The sequence below is a fragment of the Accipiter gentilis genome, chromosome 9 (genome assembly GCF_929443795.1).
Source record: "Accipiter gentilis chromosome 9, bAccGen1.1, whole genome shotgun sequence".
NCBI lineage: Eukaryota > Metazoa > Chordata > Aves > Accipitriformes > Accipitridae > Astur > Astur gentilis.
In genome coordinates, this window is record NC_064888.1 from 25,198,124 (window position 1) to 25,219,998 (window position 21,875).

The 21,875-nt window shown below is 38.2% G+C and overlaps 1 protein-coding gene across 3 annotated transcripts in view; it reads left to right on the forward strand.

The window, feature by feature from the left end:
- HECTD2 (HECT domain E3 ubiquitin protein ligase 2) overlaps positions 1–6,103 on the forward strand; it is a 43,309-nt gene extending 37,206 nt beyond the window's left edge. For all 3 annotated transcript variants that reach the window (XM_049809594.1, XM_049809593.1, XM_049809595.1), the window contains 3 exons: positions 226–341; positions 978–1,121; positions 3,550–6,103. In XM_049809594.1, the coding sequence (XP_049665551.1) occupies positions 226–341; positions 978–1,121; positions 3,550–3,670 (381 nt within the window). In that variant the 3' untranslated portion in view covers positions 3,671–6,103. The remainder of the gene's footprint in view (positions 1–225; positions 342–977; positions 1,122–3,549) is intronic.
- Positions 6,104–21,875: the final 15,772 nt, after the last annotated feature.

Sequence of the window (21,875 nt, forward strand, 5' to 3'; positions counted from 1 at the left end):
GTTATCCAGTGATTTGCTTTTTACTATATATAGTAGTAAGAGATTCTTCAAAGTATGAGGAATTAATTTTTCTATAAAACATTATGTATCTAGGTTATAGATTTATATTGAATGATATTCTGTTAGTTTTTCTATAATGCCAAAAGAAACATTTAATTTGAATCTAGTAGCATCATTTCTCATCTTTAAAAAAAAATTAAATATTTTATCCTTAATTTCTGGCAGCTACTTCGTCCAGAAGAGGTTGAAATTCTTGTCTGTGGCAGTCCTGAACTGGATATGTCTGCTTTACAGCGAAGTACCCAGTATGAGGGCTACCAAAAAACTGATCTTACTATACGGTAGGCTTAATTTTTTTCATTCTAATTACTGAGTTTAAAAACATCATAGAATGGTAGACTGTTGGGATTAATCTCCTTAAGGATAATCTGAGAATGACTGAAGTTTTAAAAATGTATTTCCAAATAAGACAAAGGCACTATTAAGTTATCTCTAAGTAGGAAGAGTTAGATCATTTTAGTTAGATCTTGTTGCTGAATACCTTTAAAAGGTTATGATCAGATTGAAATGGAGATAGCTTAAAAAGAGTAGCCTGAAATCCTGCGTAGTGAAATCTGAGTCTTTATTTTTATTATCCAGTCTTCTAAACATGCTTTTTCTCTTCCAATTCTATTTGATACTAAGGACATTTATATTAGGGAGTAGAAGGCATTTATATTTTTATAGAAAAGTGGGTTTGGGCATCATTTGACAAGACATCATTCCAAAATTCATAAAACATTGTAGTTGTCAAGTCCTTAGGAATTTATTTAACCTTGCAAATTAGGATACTACTGATGTCCTATATATTACATTAATTAAATTCTCAGTAAGTAATATACATTATGTAGTACTTGCAGTTCTATTATTATCCTTGTACTGTTTTGTTGTGAAATTGCATCTTACACCATTTTCTTCTCCCTCTGCCCGGAACATAGATACTTTTGGGATGTAGTACTTGGATTTTCTCTTGACCTTCAAAAGAAGCTGCTACATTTTGCCACAGGAAGTGATAGAGTACCTGTGGGAGGAATGGCTGATTTGAATTTCAAGATTTCAAAGAGTGAAACATCCACTAATTGGTAAGTAGTTTTCTGAGGTTTTAAATTTTTTTGTTAAGTAGTTTTCTGGATTATTAAAAATTTTTGTTAAATTATTTCATGAGAGCCCTTATCACTCTTGCATATCTTTTTAAAGAAGAGGAAGCTAATGTATAAGAAAGAAACTGCATGGACTCCTTTAGTTTGTCTTCAAAATGTGATTATACCCATTAATTGATTGCATAAATTTTGCAGGTGACCATCTAATACAAAATTGATTCTCCAGTAAATGTTTACATTTGAGGCCAGGAATTCTTTATGAGATTTCTTACATGTTTTCAATTCAAATAAATTATTTGTTTAATTCTTCCTAACATGACAGCTGAGCTAATGAAAATATACTGTGAATCATCATGACTTTTTCTGAATTCGTTGAGTCTGTCATGTATAGCAGCCCCTGCAGTTGCAGAAAATGCTTATGTTCTTTCTTGATGGTCTAAATAAGAATTTTAACATGTATGGCTGAGAAGATGTAGCATTCCTTTAGGGTCTCTGGTGAGTAAGTGTATGGCTAATACAGAGGTTGCTCAGGAGAAATAGGAACGAAGCAGCCTTGTAATTTCATTGTGAAGGTTAAATTGTTCATGCCAAGTTTTTTATGTTTCTGGTGGTGTTTTATTTTGTACTGAGTTGACTTGAGAAATTCCACATACCTTCCAGCTAGTATTTTCCTTCTCAAGATTGGAGAAAGTCAGTTTAAATAATTTGGAAAGCTGTATAGAAAAGCTTACTGCTCTGAAGCTTACTGCTAAGCAGTAATTACTGGCATGACCTAGATTCTCAGACATTTAGGGTAATCAAAATGCCTAAATGAAACCATATTTTAAAACTCAAAATTTTGTTGGGATTTCTGTGGAGAGCTGAATTAAATGCGTAAACAAAATTAATCTTTTTTTAAATTTGGTTTATCTCATTCCTGTGGTACTTCTAATGCTTTATTCAATGAGCTAATTACTGGTTCCTGTAACATGTCAAAGGAACATCAGGATCCAATGAAAAATGAAGAAAAATCAGTCAATGTTGAATCTCTGTTTAAGTTCATTCTCCTGTAAATTGTTCATTTTCTTAAAAGTGGAAAATGTATTTTTAAATAGTGTGCATTTTAAAATTATGTGTTTTGCAAGATAATTGTTGCAGTCAGACTGCCTGTGCAGAGATGAACGTAGACATGCTGGCATTGCATTGCATTGCCCACACAATAGGATCAAAAAATATAATAGCAATGAAAATTGCCAAATTAATATCTTGTTTCCCAACTTTCCAAATTCTGAAGCACATGACTCCAGTCTGATTAACGGATCTTTACTTGTTTAAAGGGTGGGGAAGGGGAGAAGTAGCTTGAGTTTCCAGATCTGGGGGGATTCCACCCCCTTTCAAGAATGTTTGCTAATGACCAAAGGCCAAGCTGCTGCCATTCAAAAGATTAAGGGCTTCAGTGAAAACAGAACTAGGGAGCTTTTGAGTCACATACTAAAATTTAACTTTTAAGTGTCCAAGTTTTAGAAATTTTTCAGTGTGTTGGGTTAGTTCCAAATCTCAGGTTGAGCTTCAGCTCATTGTCTTTCTCCTCTCTCCCCGCAAAGTAATCAGTTGTAGGACAAGTCTATATCCTCAGTGCTGTCCTGCATGTCACTTGAGAACATAAAGGACAAGAAGATCCTGTAGCTTCTTATTGCCTGTGGCTGTGAGGCAGGATGTTAGTGGCATCTCACACTGGTGGCAAAACAAGGGCTTCTGCTACTGAAGAACAGTTCTCATCAAACTACTCCGTTCTATTAAGGAGCAGAGTTTCCACTGTTTCAGCCAGGCAATCCAAAGAGGTACCTGCAATATATACTTAAACTCAGCTCTCAGAAGAAACTTGCAGCTGAAAGTGTGGGTTATGGCTAAGACCAAACTTGTGAACTGTTGTTTTTCCAGGGCTTCAGTCAGCTCTTCAGTGCTCTGCACTGAGGCATATGTCTGTAAGGATGTATTTTTACTGAGTTCTGTATCCTTACAGTAACTGTGGTTCATCTAGGTGTCTCTATATCTACTCCAGGACCCACCTTCCTTCTTTATGTTGTGGATTCTGATTATATCCACATTTTGTATTTAGAGAAAAACTGGTTTTGAAGTCATGTGGTACCTGGAGTTTACAAAACCTGGAAGGAGATGTTTCCAACTTAATGAAAAAAGAAAGGTGGGGAGGGAGTTGCAGGCAAACAAATTCACCTGAGGTGCATATGACCAACAGTGATGTTATGTGTTCAACAGAACTTGAACCAACAACATCATTAGGATAAATGTTCCTTTTACAGGTTTTCTTATTTAAGTAGTGTTTAACTGAAAATGTTTAGGCAGTTGGCAGTGTTCTGCTTCTATTGTATTATTAAATGTGTTTTGTTGGGGGTTTTTTAAATTATTTTAGGTTACCTGTGGCCCATACCTGCTTCAACCAGCTTTGTCTCCCTCCTTACAAGAACAAGAAGGAACTGAAGCAAAAGTTGATCATTGGAATTTCAAATGCAGAGGGTTTTGGTCTAGAATAAAATGAAATACTTCAAGAACAGCATTTTTATGTAGCATTCACTCTCTTCTAATTGTGCCTTTAAGCTTTTTGTTATGTCTGTTGATACTGTGCCAGTCTTAGCCAACTTAATTTATTTTTTTTTTAATTAAATATGAATTGTATGTTTTTTTCCTGAATGGCAATATGTTTACTGCTTGCTTTGCCACAGAAAGTAGCTTTCTTCATACAAAAAGCTAGTCTATTTGATAAACACAACCCAACTAATTTCTAAGTTATAGTTTGTTTCTGTTTTTTCTTAATAGCACTTTATCATTAATCATAATTCCTTTACATCGCAGATATCCCACTGGGAGATAATATACAGAATATTTCTTTATTAGCTGATCCCAGTGGTAGAATGTTTTCAATTAACCTGAATAATAGAAAAAATATAACATACAGCATGTAGCCATATTTTCACAAAGGCAAATAGGAATTTTAGTCTTTATCAAATGTATGCAGTTTTAATATTCTGGTTTTCATTCTCAATGAAACAGGCTGTCTAAGAAGCATGTAAATAACTGCCTGTGAACAAATAGGGGTTTGATAGTGCCATTTACTGCTAAAAAAATATTTTTTATGAATAAGAGGTTTTAGATGTTCTATATTCAGCTTTTACACTTGACTGTACAAGAGAGTTAAAAGGTACTTTTTTCAGCTTGAGGGGATTCAAGTTCAAACTACAGGTATTAAGCAACTTGTATGTTCATTCTTTGACAGCAAACTAACCGGATCTACTGTAGCATTATAGTAAACAAAACTAGACATTGAAAATAAATTCCATGTATGGTGAAATATTTCAGGAAAAGAATTAAATCCACAACACATGGAGAACTGATATAGTATATCATGCTATCTTTTTTTTTCAAGCAACTTTGTTGAAAGTCTTAAGTAAGCTGTGACGAAAGTGAATACAGTAACATTTCGGAAGAAAGTTGAAGGGTTGGTTAACTTGAAGGCCAGCATTTAAAGACAATGGTTTGTGGTTTTCACTGCACGAACTACATGAAAAGAATTCTTGGTATGCCTGCCCTGAGTTAGTAAATTAGGAGCTGGAAAAGAAATTTGTTCTAAAATGCAGATGTAATTACAAGTCTGGGTTTTATTCATTGTATGGAAAGAATTTATCAGCATGCAGTATAGTATTTTTTTAAGATGAATAGCTACTGTGTGTTCTATAGATTTTTCTTTCAGCTGAATGAGGCCCAGATTGTTCAAGACACTTTGGCATCTGTCAGCTTTCCCCATTGCCTTCTGCTGGGGCATGGATGCTTAGATATCTTGTAGTGTCTGTACTCAATTACCTATTTGCAATATGAGTAAAATATTACATTATTCTTGTTTTCCCTGTCTGTATTATTTACATACAACCAACAGATTTACACATGATGAACAAATTAATCTGCCTAATCCGTAGTTTCAAAGCTGTTGTGGATTTTCTTCAGTAGCTATGTGTAAATTTTATTTTATTCTATTTCCTAGAGAAGGTACTGGTGATTTTACTGTTTTAGTAAAGCAGAGATAAATAGTAGGATATTTTAAAATATTTGGCACTGTATTCATTGTGCTCTCCTTGAAACCAGTAATAAAATTTCCATTTATTTCAGCCTGGAACAAAACTAGGTTAGCACAGAGAGTGTTAAAAGCAGCATTTCGAACCTGTGCATTTTACATTGTTTCTCCCAAATGGAGATTTTAAAATTAATCTTAATTTTCAGGATTTCAGATGTTAAGAAATTAATTAAACTTTCACCATTGCATTGAATGAACAAGATAGCTTCAAGCAATGTCAAATTTCTAGCAGCTGAACGTGGATGTAGGTACAAAATCAGGAAACAAACACCTCCCCCTGTTCCCTTTTCTAAAATTGGATTTGTGGAAGGTTGTCTTAGGAATAAATAGCTACACAGTTTATCTGAATGAAAACACGGCAAATTAGCCAAAATATTTTTTTATGGCTTAAGCCCGCTTTTAATAACTATTTATTATTGTTAAAATTAAAAGCTTTATCTTCTTATTTTCACTGAATTGCACTTTGCCTTGGGTTTAGTTTTATTTATTGAAGCTTTTTTGATTTACTGTGTAATATTACCTCAGAATTCTAAAAAGGCTATTGTATTTGCATCAGTTTTTAAATAAGATTGTCATTCAATGACATTTTATATATTTCCTGATGTTGATAAATTAAATAGTAAATTTTGTATTTGTTAAATGAAAGCATTGCACTGTATTTATGAAATAAGCCTCTGATCATTTTAGAACTTTTCCTCAATGATGTTTTGTTGTTCTTTTGTCTTGCCCTGTAATCCAGCAAATCTTTTTTTATCTCCATCATTGTTTTGTACCATACAAATGAAATCTGGTTTGTATAAACTTGTTCATTACTAAGTATCTATTTTTATGTATTAAAATTGTGCAGTCATTAAATCAAATATTTCAATTTCTGTCTTGTCTTGTTTAATTTCGGATTTTGATCTTAATGGGTTTAAAAATATCATCAACTTATCTGCTTTTGTCTTATTTTTCTTTTGAAAAGTTTTCTTTACAGTAACAGTTTTGCTAAAACATTGCACGGCTCCCTGAAAAAGAAACTGAGTTTCAACTACCAGACATACACCCAGCAGCATATTCAATGTTTATAGTCAAAATTACAGGTGTTCTAGTGCATGCCATGGTGTAATAATGCTGTAACATAGCACGGATCCTGAACTGAATTTTCCTTATTTTTTTATTTCCTCAGTTGCAAGATTACTTGGAGGTACAAGGAGAGACAAAGCCAAGCTGTTGTATGTTTTATCTTTTTCTGACTAATTTTAACATTAAAATTGGGAGGGGCAGGTAACAAGAACATCATGCTTTGTCCTGGACACAGGTCCTGATCACAGGACTAATACCTGACCAGATTCAAACTTGCTTCTTGTCTCCTTTGTACCCCTCAAGTTACCTACAGGTGGCAGCAAAGATGAGGATTGAAACCACTTAATTAGATGTCAGACTTACCTCTTAACTAACAGTAGATATTGTAAATACAATAATGAAGAAAAAAGTTATAAATGTATATGACAAATAATTTCAGATTCACAGAATCAGCGAATATAAATTGCCTTCTAGCAAGTTTGTGGAGGAGGGAGAAGCAGTTGCTTCTGTCTAGCATTGGGTTTTGAAAGTCTTCTCTTTCCATGGAGAGTTTTCTAATGTGTTATTGGGATCAGTGAGAGACTCTGCCGAAGACTCAAAGAGAGGTGATTGATTGTTACTGATCTCTGAATAGTCAATAGCTCAAGACTGATATTTAGAAAGAGGTTAGAAAACCTAGCTTGCTTTGTCCTGCTCCTACTAGGGATCAGATGGCTAGTGCTGGGACTTAAAATTGAAATGCAGTATTTCCTTTTGATTTTTTGGCCAAAAGTGTTGAGAGATTCCTTCTCTGTAGTTGTAGTTGATAGTGGTACTGGTTGACTTGCTCCAAAAGCAAATGCTGAATCTGTTGTTATTTTTCATAGCTATAGTATTTAATATTCTTTCAGAATCCTTCCCTGAAAAAAGTGAAATATCTTAAAGATCCCTCGGAGCCTTTGTTTTCATGTCCTGACTGGCAGATTGTAAGAGCATGTGTTTTTCCTTCTAGAGCACCTAGTTCTTTTCCAATAAAATTTCTTTTTTTGTTTGGGTCAAGTAATTTTCCATTCTATTTGGAGTTTTTTTTTTTCTTCAGGATCTGTGCTGTTGTAAGTGTTGTTGAAGTTCCTTGCACTTTTAAAGATTCATAGTGTCTAGGAAAATAATAACAGGATGGCTTGGACTGCTACAGCTGTTTCGCTTGTGTTAGAAATGTTCTAATTCATAGTCAGGTGGGTTTTGTTGTTAAATTAATGAGAACAAATGGGCCCCCAGAGATCTGCACCTTTCAAATTGTTAATTAAATTTGTATTAAAGTCTTTAAACTGCAATGGCTTTATGTAAAATATAACAGGGGAACAGGTATGGCAAGGGTTATTATAGTTTGATACAGTTAGTGTGTTCATAAGTGTAGAATGTAGAATATTTGATTCAAAAATAATTTGTTTTAAGAACTACATTTAGGAAAGAACTCTGAGGTCGAGGAAGATGGAGAGATGTCTCTGAGGATCTGGTAAGAGTAGTTGCTCATTAAATTCTGGAAGGGTGGGAGAAGTTCACATAAGTTGGGCAGTACCTAACATAAGTTCAGTTCTGGTTTCTTCTGCAGGGTTAAATGTTAAATAATATCTATACGTGTAAGAACAGGATATATACATTAAGGGTTTTGTTGCATGTTTCAGGAGTTTTATGTTCTACCACAGCAAGGCTTCATTTACCATTTTTCTTTTTGCCATCAATTTTTATTATTTGATATTTGTAGTGAGTGATGAATAGCTTTTTACTTTCTGATGCACTATTTTCTTCCCATGAGAGTTGTCCTAGATTATGTAGATGTATGATGGTCAGGTTTAATTTACGGCCTTCTTGTTTATATGGTGATTTAACTCTATAGCATGCTTTCATATTAACCGGGAGAAATGCATCTGTTCTCACAGAGTCCTTAGTATCTTTACGCTAGCATCTCTGGCTGCCACCACACTATGGATAATAACAATCCAGCCTGTGCTGGCCTCTGTAGGCATTATCAGAAGGGAACTATTTGTAACTATGTGTAAGTTAATTCAAACCATCTTGTCAATGAGTGAGTTTATATACATTCAATCTCTTTGCTGTAGCAGAGAGCTAGAATATTCATTTATTTTGCTATTCATTTCATGTCAGTAGCGAAGGGCGGGAACTGTGTTCTGTCCCCTAGAAAATCAATCCAGCTGGATATAAAGTAGCCAAAGCACAGTCATTTTGAAAACAGTGTGGTTTAAACTCAAACATGCGAGTCTTGATTTTGGTTGTCTTGTAGTGATTTTATGTAAGCTCTCACACCGTATTTTCAAGGACTGCGGTGGTAGCATGTATACTGCTTGGGGGTTTTAATAGTTGGCCTTGATTAGTAGGAAGGAATGGGTAGATGGGCCGGTAACATATGCCACTGTGAGCAAGAGAAAGCACTTAGATGTGTGAGATGACAAAACTACTCTACAGAGGGATCTTTTCCCTAATCTTTCTGGATTCTAAGATGGAGGAGTATCCCACTCAGATTTTAAAATTCCCTGATAAGACATGTTCTGTGAAACTAAATGCATCATACTGATTCTTCATTAGTAGAAAAATTGATTAAACAGGGCAGATAAATGACCTATGTAAATAGAGATGAGCACAGGAAAAATTTGGTTAGTAGTGGAAGAGGAAAATCTACTTTCTTATACAGTACTTCTATAGAATTGCTTTTGAGTTGCAGAAATCTAATTTTATTCCCTTAACTGATGAGGTTTAATTATTCTAGAGAATAAGAGAGAGATTAAGAGCTGAAATTATTTTTCTTTAATTCAATCACCATGTTAGATAAAGCTAAAACTTGAGTAAACCGTAATATTTTCCCATGTGTGCCTCTGTATAGTGCTTACTGCATTGTCTAATTGTACTGAAATCAATAAAATGTTCTGCAGCACTTTTCTTTCGGAATTCTAACTTTTGTGGCAATTTTTACAGTGAAAGAAAAGTTTTTCCAAGCATGGAAAGCACTTGGTATTCGTTCAAACTGAAGCTTTTAAAGTAATAACATAATTTGTTTCTGTTGCATATAAACAATCTCATTGTATATTGGTTTGGGTGATTTTGTCTTAGGATTCAGAATCTATTCAATATCCTATTTCTGTGTATTGATTGAAATGCATTAAGCAATTATCTCAAATGGCACATTCTGGAAGGTGAAAACTCTCTTTGCAGTAGCCTGTGCTGCTGGAGGTGACTATAAATCTGTGAAGAGGATTCCAAGTTAATAATTTCTTACTTTGCTCTATTAGTTGCCAGATAGGGGCTGAACTCTCCTGTGGTGTTACAAGCAAGCTGTGTTTGAATTACCTAAGGGATGTTTGCTTTCATCCTGTTGATCATCTCCTAGCCCATGCTTGCCCAGTTTCTACTGGTGCTGGGTTTCATATGGTTACAGATTTTTTAAAATGTATTTCTTACACTGAAATATTCAATACCCATGAATTCTTCCTTTCAAAAAGTGAACTCTCTTTCTTCAATAGTCTATGATGTTGGCCAAGAACTCACAGGTACAGAACTAAAATCTCAAGTTAGTTTAGAAGACCCAGTTTTATTTTCCTATACTTGATTTTAAGAGTTAAACATCATCCTATAATCATAGCTGTTCCAGGCAGCATCAACTCAGCTATGCTGACAGCTGTGTCTTCTGATCCTCACTCCCTGTTTTTTTCTGTAAACTACTGTAAGCATTTAACCAAAATGTTAGAGATGGCAATAGGAGTAAGTTTTTATATTAAAGTGATAGTGTTGGAATTTTTGGAGCTCTTTGCTTGATTTCCTATCCCCATGTCCTAGCTGTTCTTATGTTTTTCATTTGTGACTGTTTGCAACAGGTACACTGCAATTGTGAATCTGAAGGTGTAATTTCTTGCATCGTTTTTCATATTGTTAGTTGTTCAGAAGAAAAAAATGAACTTCCTGGGTTTCCCTTCCTTGTCTCTGGGGCACCAACTGATGCATCAAGGCTTTTATATTTTATGGTGCAAAGGTATTCTGGATTTATCTTTTGCCCTTGAGTTTCTTCTCAATTTATCTGTTGCTTACTTTATTAGTAGAGCTTATTAATTATATAGGACATAAGCACAGATGCTATGCTTAATCATGCATTCAGTTAGCATTTTCATACTTTTAGGTGTACACTGAAGAAGAAATCACTCCCTTCATGCAGCACAACCAATCCCTGGCTAATTTCTGTCATAGCTGCAGTTCTTTGCATAGTGATACTGCTTTTCACTATGTTCCAAGATCTACTGTCATTCATAATAGAACAGATATGTAATTGTAGAATGATAAAGAAATGGAAGCATTCACTCTGAATTTCCCTAGATTAGGAAATCATCCCTTAGGCTATTTGCGACAAATTTTTTTCTCCTGTTTCTTTTACGAGACCTCAGTTTTTATTTGGGTTTTCTCAGGACATAGTGTAACTTAGGGGAATTTTACAGACACTTTAGAAATGAGTTGTCACTTACATGGATGAATTGTTTGGCTAGCGCTCTTGTCAGTCCTTATCCTAGCTACATGCAATGTCAATCCTCTATTTGCAGCCCATTTTCATAAATCAAAGTGATTCTAATATTAATGAAGAACACATAGATAAAGCTGCTGAGGAAGGATAATGAGTTGTTGTGTGTCTAGGGTGCAACTTGTAAATGTGTCTTTGCCTCTTCAAAAACACCCCCAAAAACCAGTTGATTAAAAACAATGGTTCAAGGTGGTAGCAGGGAGGAAGCATAGAGAGTTGCTATGCTTCATCTCTCATTACTGAGGAGCTACACAGAGGCTACATACCAAAGACAACCTGTCTGGGAGAAAAATCCCTGTGGGATCACACTACGAGTTTCAGAGCAGTCATTGTAATTTTACCTCCTCTTCCTTTTTCTAGTGATTAGCTTATTATTTTAATTACCTTGGGGATGTTTGCTTTTTTCCTATTGATCTTGTCATAGCCCATACTTACCTAATTTCTACTAGTGATGGGTTTCACATGCTTTCAGATTGTCAGAATTCAGATTTAAATTGAGCAGTCGAGCTCCACTTGAGCAAGAAGCCAAGACTTGTCTTGGACCATATGAAATCCCACCCTACTTGACGATCTTTAGAAAGCTAAAGGCTTAACAATATCTATCTCAAGTCTGCCTAGATGGACCCATTTTTAACCAAGCCTGATTCCAGTGCTAATGGGAGATCTTGGTGTTTGCTCAGCTTGTGCCACAGACTGCTTGCTGCAGCGGAGCCGTGGCGGGGGCTGCTGCCTGGGGCTTATTTAGGACGCTTTATTTAGCAGCACTGTGCCAGGGGCGTAGCAAAGCTGGCTGCCTGTTCGCAGAGGCGGCTGCCCTTCGCTTCAGCTCTCTAAATGCTTCTCAGTTTTTCGCCTTGGATTCGTTACCACTTGTTAATGTCAGCCAATCAATGAAGGCTAGGTCCCAGCTGAAGCTCACTGAACGTCTTGCCTCTGTATTCCATGGTTGATTTTCCAACCTTGTTCAAACAAGTTTTGCTAGAAATTGGTAAGCGGAGGTGAGCAAAGAAGTTTGAAATGTAGGTTTATTACCAAATTGATAGGATTAGTAGGTCAAATACGAGTCATTTCTTTTGAAGAAAATAATTATGGAGAAAAAGATAAACCTATCTGCCTTTTTTAGGTTTCACTTGCTCATGCTTTTTAGTATGTGGACATACGGCTGTCCTGAGAATGTCGTAAATGCAAAATCCTGATGTGCTAAATTTCTGCCACTAGCGTTCTTCTTTAATTAGGTGCCTGTAGGTCTCTGTGTGATGACTTCACTCAATTTGCACCCCAGTGTCTTTCCAGCTCGGGCGTCAAAGGAGAAAACCAAGAAGCAGGAGATTCTTGTGTTTTGGACGGATCAGATACAACTACCGGGTTGTCAGCCATGTGGTTGGTGACTTTTTTTTAAGCTTTTTAAATCAAGGCAGTTTTGGAAGTGTGCAGTGTTGATATCATAGCTTCATTTGTCTTAATTATAGCAGATTAAAAGACAAAACATCTGCAGCAAACACTATCTTAGAGCTTTTTGTTAGTCAGTAATACCAAAGAATTTTTCACATAGCTTATCGAACCTAAAAGCAGTGATATAAAAAGAATGTGGAAGCGTATTGCTCAGATCAGAGCGTCATCACAATTATTGAAATTACTAGTCCAAAGCAGCTAAAGAAAGATGTCATATTATCTTAACATATGGTACATTCTGGCCATTATATGTCCATTAGAGCTTGTAAAAATGAGTAACAGCCTTTCCAGCCTCCCTCAACTACTTTTTTAGCATAGGCAGATTGTCAAGAGAGAACCACAGAAAACACTGAACCACACATTGGCGACTTGCGTATAATGAAAAAAAGGTTTATTTATTTTTGCGTATTGAAGGGTGGGGTTTGGGGGGATTTTTTTGTTTTGGTGGTTTTGTTGGTGGGGTTCCCAGACTGCCCACAAGCAGAGCGCAGGATGCCTTTGGCAGAAGGGAATTAAAAAACAAGAGGTAACTCTAGGGCAATGTTCTAGTTTGTAACTACTCCCTACCTTCAGTATTACATCTAGCCAGTAGTATAAGTGCTTATTTCACTAATAACTTAGTTTTATAGCAAAGGCGTCTGATTTTTGCAGCAAGATAAACTAATATACATCAGAAACTACATTTTATAAATAGAGCATCCATAAAATACAGCTACAGGGGTTTGCATACTTACAGCTATTCAAACCTATAGCATTCCCCCCTTGTGCCTTCAGAACCTACCTGAGGCTGGTTTGATCCAAAATTGCTGCTAAAATATAACTGCTAATTTCAGCTCATGCATTTTGTGGGGAGAAACATTCGATGTGCAAAGTGAGAGAGGTGTCATGCCTTTCAGTGCTTTCCATTCAACACTCAGGTGGTCAGAGCATCTACTGGTGATAGGGAGAATTGGCATTCGGGTCTTCTGAGGGCAGGATTGGAACTCGTGTTGCCTGTAGCCCATGAGGTCCTAAATCTGTGGTTTGCATCAGGCAGATGGAGCCTGGCCCCCTCGTACTGGAGGTGAGCACACCAGGTCGGTCAGAGCGAGCTGCGTTCTCCCACCATCGTGAATGCTGTATGAGCTCTAGCTTTTAACTTCTGTGGTTGCTCTTGTTAAACATCTCCCAGTGGAATAAAAGCTTCGTTTCTGATTCAGTGGGAACCAGGGCCTTCTGCTTCCTCACCTCAGGAAAGTAAAATAGCTCCCACTTGCACTTTAATCTTGGTTTGATCTCAGTCTTTGTTTTCTGAAAAAGTTTTGGTTTGGTGACTAAACCAAAGTGTCGGTCATGCTCCGGAGTCGTGCCTGAAACCCTCCCTCCTGCTCACGAGGCAGGCGTGACCTCGGAGGAGGACAGAAGGGGCTGAGAACGGGAAAGCATTCGGCAAAGTGGGGTAAGTCTAATAACGAAGGTGCCACCATTCTCCACGTCTCAGTATGAAATTTTCCTGAACAATGTGCAAAAATAACAAGCCAGAAGGACCTTACTGGCTGAAAAGGCAGAGAATACTGTGAAAGCCATCACAGTAAATTGTTCAGTTATTACATAGCGCTAACTTCTTTTTGTATTATCAAACTCGGAAAATGACATCTCTTATTGTAGAATCAACACTGCGTTCTTCGGGCTGTATTTAGCTGTTTATATAACGTCATAAACATTCAAACAAGGCCTTGCCTGGCCTCTGAACTATCGAAGGGATTCTTTCCTCTGGGGAAACTGCCTCTCTCTGGGTGGACTGGTGTAGAGTCAGGCTTTGAGCTGGATAGCCACGAAGTGGAGCAGGCAGGGAGCGTCCGGGTCCCAGGCTCGGTTGCCCTTCACATCAGGTGCGGGGTTTAGTTCCCGGTGCCAGTTTATTTGCAGACATTCTCTTGTGTGAGAGCAAGAGACCTTATCACCACTTCTTACTGCTATTTTTCAATATTCCAGTCTGCATCCCCCACTGTGGATAGTAATTCTGTGTGAACAAGTGCAATTTAAGGCATCCTAAAATTTCCGCTTCTATAGCATATGGAGAGATTTGTAAATGTAATTTTCTTAGCGGGTGTTTGCAGAAGCCAGACCAGCTAGTGGATACTTATGAATGCTTTCTAGGCTGTTTCTTCTGCAAAACGCTGTTCTAGATTGCAGAAAATTAAAGAAAGAAGTTTAACTGTTCAGTTTGGTGTATGTTTTTTGCAGATTTTGTTAGTAGAAAAACCTTTACACTTCAAGTGCTGGAGGAGAGCAGGCCTATGGCATTTTGAAATTATTTTCATGACAGAACAACAGAGCATTTTGCACAGAATTGTGTACAGGATTGAACCCAGCCTGGATTTCCTGACTTCTGGTTCTCTGTTCTAGTTATTAGCTGTTTCTTTCATGTAGATAAATGAAATATAGACAGTTTTGAAGAATACTGTATTGGAAAATATGCACTTGGAGTTTCCATGAAACTTCGAATTTTTAACATGCCTTTTAAGCTGAAAATAATCCATTTTGATTATAAAGCCTCAAGCAGTTTTGCAGAGATAGGTGTTGAGAATGCTGTGTCATTTGCATTATGAAGCATATCGTGTTGAAGTCCTTATTCAAGCCCATGAAAACGTTCACTGATTTCAGCAGACTTTGGATGAATCCCATATTTGCCAACTTGTAAAAATGCTGTCAACATGGAACTCAAGTTTTGACTATAGAAATTTCAGTTTGACAACCTGATTGGCAAAGACTTCAATACAACTATTTATATGCTTACTAGTTTACAAAATATGTTCCCCAGACTTAACAACTTGATCATTCATTTTTTCCTTATTTATGAAAATCCTAACTTTGTGATTAGAACTGCAATCTGCATGATGAAAATGCATTTTTGAAGCTTTAATTTCTAATATTTTCCCTCTTTATCATGCTTGGATGTTTTGTGACTCTTTATAACCGAAGCATAGAGCACGCCAGAAACACCTAAAGCCCTCTGAATATTCCTAAATTGCCTTATTGTTAAGTTACTTTTTAGAATACCCTTGAAACACACATACCGTCAGTTTTAATTGAGGAGGTATTTGTTTTCAGATATCAGAAGGTAAATAGTGTTCCTGAAGGTTTTCCCACCTGCCTTGAAGTACTACTACACCAAATATTATGTATCTCTTTCAAGGGACCTCTCATTCTTTAATGAACTGATTTTTGTCAAGAGAAGTAAAATAGAATGAAATGCTCTTATAACTCTCCAGTCTGAGGGTAGGGGTTATAGTCAGCTTCTGGAACACTGTGGTTCTGAATATACTAAGGAGAAAAATCATCAAAAAAAAGAAAAACAGCATAAGCAATTGTGCGCCTGTTTCCTATGGGTATTTATCCAGCACATATTTAAACTTTTTTTACATACATCCTTTTCAGTAAGAATTAATAGTACCATAAATTAGCTGCTCCAGTTCTATGTTTGGGCTCAAATTGTGCCTAGTCACTTTCTGATATAATTCCCTTATCTCCAGATGAAATTCTGCCCAAGGTGAGTTTGACCATTTCCTAACACGAACGCTGCATCGCTGTCTTCTGCGCAGTTACCCTGAGGGTGCCGCTGCTGCAGTGTACAGACCCAGTCGCTAATCTTCAGGGCAATAACTCCCATACCAACACTGTCTTCCAAAACTGTTGACTACGTTTGAATGTTTCAACTTTTGAAGGATCAGGCTGAATTAATAAACTAAATCAATGTCCAGAAAGTGTAACCTTTGCAGTTTCTGCAGGTACGTGTTTGTATTGGTATCTCAACATGGACTGGTGTAACTCATCACTTTTAACTTCATCAAAATCATATTGTGTAAATACTTCTAATACAAAAAAAGACAACTTCTCCGGTCTAATTTGTTTTTATTTATTCTGAATTGTCCACTAATCACTCAGATTGTTGCTCTTTTCCCCCCTCTTTTTTAATAGGAGATAAGGTGTTTGCCAGTTGTCCTCTGAACTCGTTGAAGAACTTTGACTCTGTCCAAGGCAAGAAATGCTGTTGATAGGTTGACATGGAGTTCATGTGGGGAGCTTGCTCGGGTCACCTATGTTGTCAGCACCAAAAGCTGTGATTCACCACATTAGCAGAAAGACAGCTATTTAAATAAGCAGAGCCATCCGCCATCCTAAAGATGCGAGTTCAGGCTGGGCAAGAATCCGTCCCAAGCTTTTATCTCCACATTAAATCCTCATTCTAGTGTGAAGGAGTGTTTGCTCAGAAGAGTGTTGACAGTTAAGGTGGAAAAAAAATTTAAAAAATCTGTGCTTAAAAACCGAAAGGATTTCATCTACAGAAAGATACGCAGTCTTGCATTATAAATTTTTAAATCACTGTTAAATGTTTTCTTTTCCATTATCTAAGACCAATTCACTGCCTAATTACCTCATCTTTTAAGTATAATTCAGGCATTCTTGAAACACAGTAGAGATTCCACTGAAGGTTGGGATTTGTGCATTACAGACATCAGACTGCTTATAGTACAGAGCACCCCAGTATCTCTGGCACCCGCGGTATAAAGACGGGGTCGTGGGCTCTGCCCCCCCAGCCCCGCAGGAGGTCTGGGCCATCAGCAGGACCCTTCTCCTGGCAGAGGGCTGCCCCTTCGGTCCCCGGCCCACGGGTGACTCCCTTGGAAGTGCTGCCGCGCTCCTCTGAGTCTTCTGGCAACCGCCTGCAGGGGAAGGGACAGAGGTGACCCACCGTCGCTGCTCCGGCACGGAGCCAAAACCTGCTTGTCAGCTGGATCGGATTTGCAGCTGAAGGAACAACCTCTTGTGCCAAGGCTATCGGCCCGCCCTCTCGGTAACGAGGCTCTGCGAGTAGTGTCTTAGGGTGACTTGGCAATCAGTGGGCACGCTTTAGGCAAATGAAAATGCTATTTCAGACTTTTCTTGAAGTGCCTTTCCAATATTCCCACCATCACGGCTTATTGCAGGCGCTTCTCTTAAAGGCTAGCACAACAGCTTACAAAGAGACGGGGAATAAAGTGAAACAAACTCCATTTTATGTTCTTTTTACCTAAAATTTCTTGCTCTCTGAATTTAGATTCGCATTAGGTCTTGGCTCTGACAGCAGCTACTCCTGAGCCTCCCATGAGCAATGTGTATTTGGCTGAGCCCACTCACCAGGGTTCACATGCTTTTTCTTCCTGCAGCAGCAGGACTTCCTGAGCAAGCACAGACAAATAAGGAGGAAAATGGCAGAAAAGGTAAATTACAAGGTAATTACTCTTTTCTTTCCCTCTGTGTTCCCAAGTCCTGTATTGTTACGTGTTCAGTAAGACCATGAATGACCACAGGATTCAGAAGAATACAAAAGCCAACTCATCTATCAGGTGCCAGGAAATAAAAAAAAAAAAAAAAAAAAAAAAAAAACCAAACCACCAAATGGAAATGGCTAATCTGCCACATCAGCCACAACACATTGTAGGAGCCTGCTCACTCCTCTGTTGCCAATTTACTGCTGTAGAGCAAAGCGTCAGCATGTTGAGCAGCCCATGGCAAGAGGCAGCATTTCATGTAAATCATAAGGTCTTGGATATAGCAATAACTACGCAAGGATTTCATTAGCAAAGCCTGTCCTGTTTCCCTAAGGCTGGTCATTGTAGCAGACTTGCTAATAAATCTGATCTGAAAGCTATGTATCTGATGCTAAATTATTCTTTCCTAAGCCCTTTTCCAACCTCCACAAACTTTCTGCAAAACCCAGATGGGGATCTAACTGCTGTTCTGCTTTTTCAAGCTTGCCTCAGGATTAGCATTATAAAAATCAAATAGGAAGGTAATGAAAATACATCTTCCTGGCAGGGTATGTGCTCTGGGGGAAAGTCAGTTAATGCAGAGATTAAATTCAAAGCTGATACATGCATGATAAGTCTGGATAATATGATTTGCAAAATGATACTGTACTTTAGACTCAGGCTCTGATACCTTTCGTGTGTCTGCCTTCTCTGGGAGAGGAGTCTCTTGTGGACCACTGAGATGCCAAAGTCCTTCTTTCCAGCAACCACACACTGTATGTGGCTGTCAACCAAAGCTGGTAAAGCATCTATTGGTTTAAAACCTACATAGTAGGCTATCAAATTTACTGGTATTTTGGGACTGACAACTGCTTACTAATGTCTCTAATACTTCTACTGCAGCTGGCATTTATATGAATAAAGATACAAATCTAGCTCTGAATTTAACTCATTTCATGCTGTGACCAAAAAATATGTTTGTGGGAACTTAGTATGACAATGTGCATTCACATTACATGATATATCAGTTATGTGGGTAGCCTGGAAAAAACATGTTCTAAGGTGTGTTTATTGGGGAAAAAGATACAAAAGTAATAATCTTTGCTATCTTGCAGTACTTCACTGAAGTGCGTTTGTAAAGTAGCAAAATAATATGTTTTATAGAACTGTTCAATTATAACAACAATAGTGAACTTAGTTAAAGGTGAACTCTCTCACTCAAGTATGAAATTGCTGATTTGCGGAAGGAAGTAATTTCCCTGGCAATCTTTACATAAGGTCTAAATGGTCATTTAATGCTTTATAACCGGACTTTTCAGGCTTGCTGCAGAACTCTCTAGCAGGAATACAGGTCTGGATGGAAAGAACAAGTAATGATTCTTGATAAAATTCCGCAGACTTCTTATTAGCATTTCTGTGGGACTTTTGCGTGACCTAGAGCAGGCAGCAGCTGGCACCCAGGCACAGCCCTGCAGGCCATGGGGAGCAGACAGGACCTGTTGGACATGGAGCGTGGCTCTGGGTAGGGCTCGGTGGCTCCACGCTATCCCTCCCTGCTAGCCGGCAGACACAGCAGCAGCCCACCCACGCCTGGGGGCACTGAGCTGCACCCAGCGGGACCGCAGCTAATGCTAACTCAGGTTTAGGCAGCCTCACCAGCACCCCACGGACCTGCTCCAGTTCCTGTTTAGCTGGTGAGCAGACCCACAGCTCCTCGTGCAGTTGTCACGCCCAGCACCCACAGACCCCACACAGCAGCAGCCATCCACCCTCGCTAGAGCCGTTGGGACCCTCTAGGTCTGTCCCTTCCCCAGGGATTTGTCCCAGCCGCATCAATATTCCAGTCACTCTCCCATAGCCTTTCCCAAAGCTCCAGTGACGCTCTTCTCATCTCGAAGCCCATCTCATCGCAGCTCCCAGGTAACTCCTCCAGACAACGCCTGCATAAGTGGAGGCAGCCACAGATCTCTCTCTCTCTCTCTCTCTCTCTAATAAGGCAAACATGATTACTCTGCTTTTTGGATTTAGTACAGCCAACTCATTCCCTGAGCTACATAGTTTGTACGCGACATTAATTTTGTAAGCATCAGTATGCTTCATTATCGCTCTGTTTTGAAAGTAAGTAGCCTTTACCTGGGAATTATGATATGTTGTCAATTTTCTCTCTTGAGGCTGCAACAAGGTTGGAAACTATTGACCCTACAGTAAATCAGATAATCTCCCTAGGCTTCCGTTTCCCCATATGAAAAAGTGGGAGCAATGCAGGGTTTTAGTAAAAGCTCTGGATACTGAAGGACACCAGACGGTGGAGAACTGCAGAAGTTGCCCTGTCACTTGCTGAGTAACCTCACCAGAGTTAACTTTCCTCAAAAACATTACCTCTGGATGCAAATTATTATTTGTTTTAAGAATGTATATGTATCTAAAAGGAATGATAATACACTGAGTAGAATGAAGATAATTCTGGACTTAAACAAACATAGCTGAGCTTTCAGCTAGGGTGAGCGTCTTGATGCCAGAATAAACACACTTTAGTTTTTCTTTGGCCTTCCTTTGGAAAAACGAGCTGCGCACACAGAGCTGCCAACTTCTTTTGGCTGAGTTGACACACTTCTTACAAATACAGATTTAGCCCAGCCAGTGATTACAATAGTCTTTCTTTGCCTTTATATGGTTGTTTCATATTTCTCTGCATCTAGCTCAGCCTACTCCCAATTATGCCTTCATAGGTGAAGAAACAAGATTTGTGTTTCCGGGCATCCTTTGCAGTTTCTTAAAATAGTGTGGCACTAACGCTTTTGTGCTTAAGGGGTGCTAAACCCATGACTCCTAGTCAGTTGTTGAAAGCTAATAGCATCAATAAAGAATGATGCTGAATAACTATTAGAGAAGTGCCCTTTTCATCCCAAGAAATATGTTGTTCTTGATCATTCTCCCCTAAGATTGATCCATATTCAGCTTTTTAAAAAGTGTTCTTAAATAAGCAGCAGACTTTGTTTACCCATGGAATAATTCTTTGTCCAAATATTCACCATATTTAAGCAGAAGGGTGTTCCTGTTCCCCAAAGAAAGTGTTTTCTCCAGGACATGGTCTATTAGCATTGCATTAGCAGAACAAGTCTGGAAGCTGGAACACACATCTCTGTGCTACTGACTTTTCTCTTTACCTAGGCCAAACAGAAGTGCAAAATGGTATGTGACTACTAAGCCATATGCAACGACTCCCGTTGACCCTTGATTTCCACTCTGTGCAATGACAAGTACCACTAAACATTGCTTTTTTTTCTCCAGGGTCAGAAGTTCAGTGTTTACCCCCTCTTTGTCAGATGCAATAGACGGAAGGGGAGATACAGTCAAGCAGAAGGGGCAACAAAAACAGGTGAGAAAAAGTATTGGGAAACATTAATGTAATGTAAGCAGTACCAGTATTTGTTACCAGCATATTCTGCTTACAGTAATAGACTGTTACTTTTTCCATCCTGATAATATCAGTGTGGTCCCAGCCCAGTGCCCATGAAAAGACTCTTCAGTGCGCTTAGAAGGAATCCATACCAGGGTAACACAAGGAAGACACATATCATTACATACTATACATATTTGTCTGGCATGTGTTAGATTTTCTTTTTTATCAGTTCTGAAGACTGTAGTACTTTCAAAAACTTCTTTTTGTGGTATTTTCCTATTTCAGGTGTATTTTACACAATATTATCTAAGCTGAAGTCCATTGAAAATCTGGATGCGTTCTTATAACTCACAATCACCTTTAAAATCCAAGACAAATTAGTCAGGAAGTAAGAGCAAAATAATATAGTGGCCAAAGTAAAGAATTAAAATCCTCTGGATTGGAAACACTTTCTTCATGGCAAGCACTACCTTGACCTCTTTTATTTTAGAGGTCAGTACAGGCAAGTACGTAGTTTGTATAGTAAGAAAGCGCAGCCAATCTCTCTCCGTTTGATGGTGGTTTTCTGCTATAAACCACCATTATCTCAGGAGGCTGTTTCGTTTCTTCATGGGAAGCTTTGCAGAGGGCAAATAGGATAATGTCCTGAGTCTGCAAGAGTCAGCATAACACCATCACAAATTTCCAGCCGGCCTCAACCTTCGTTATTCCTGGGTCAAAGCGAGGGGCTGGGGTGCCAGGAGTGTTGCTCTCATTCCTTTTTACCAAGTTGCCTTTCGTCTGCCACCGCTTCCTTACCGCAACAGCCTTTCTTTCTCTTCAACAACGACTGGTAAGGTGCGGTCACGCTTGCGCTGTCTGG